This window comes from Myotis davidii, unplaced genomic scaffold (genome assembly GCF_000327345.1).
Source record: "Myotis davidii unplaced genomic scaffold, ASM32734v1 scaffold72, whole genome shotgun sequence".
Taxonomy (NCBI): domain Eukaryota; kingdom Metazoa; phylum Chordata; class Mammalia; order Chiroptera; family Vespertilionidae; genus Myotis; species Myotis davidii.
The window spans coordinates 310,532-310,805 of NW_006284618.1; the positions used below are offsets into that span (position 1 = coordinate 310,532).

The following is a 274-nucleotide window of genomic DNA, read 5'->3' on the forward strand; positions in this document are numbered from 1 at the left end:
TGCCCGCAGCTCGGGCACCGGAGTCGCCCCCAAAGAACGCGCCCCGCAGCCCTGCCCATCCCTACCTCGCACCAGGATCCGGCGGCAATAGTCCGGGTCCGCTGAGGAATTGGATTTACTTTTGCTGCAATCTTCCGCCGCGCCCGATGCCGAGAAGGCGCTCTGCGGCTCCTTGAGGAAGGCGGCGGGGAGGTTCCCCTCCGCGCCCTTGCCCTCCCGGCTCTCCTTGTGCGCGTTCTTGGAGACCCGCGCAGCCTCTGCGTCCGAGTGGCAC

At 68.2% G+C, this 274-nt stretch overlaps 1 protein-coding gene across 1 annotated transcript in view; it reads right to left on the bottom strand.

Moving 5' to 3' along the window:
- Nucleotides 1–273, bottom strand: part of VAX1 (ventral anterior homeobox 1) — a gene marked incomplete at its 5' end in the record, with an annotated part of 4,841 nt that extends 4,568 nt beyond the window's left edge. Inside the window, one exon of the mRNA XM_015572456.1 lies at nt 66–273. Within this exon, the coding sequence (XP_015427942.1) occupies nt 66–273 (208 nt within the window). The remainder of the gene's footprint in view (nt 1–65) is intronic.
- Nucleotide 274: the final 1 nt, after the last annotated feature.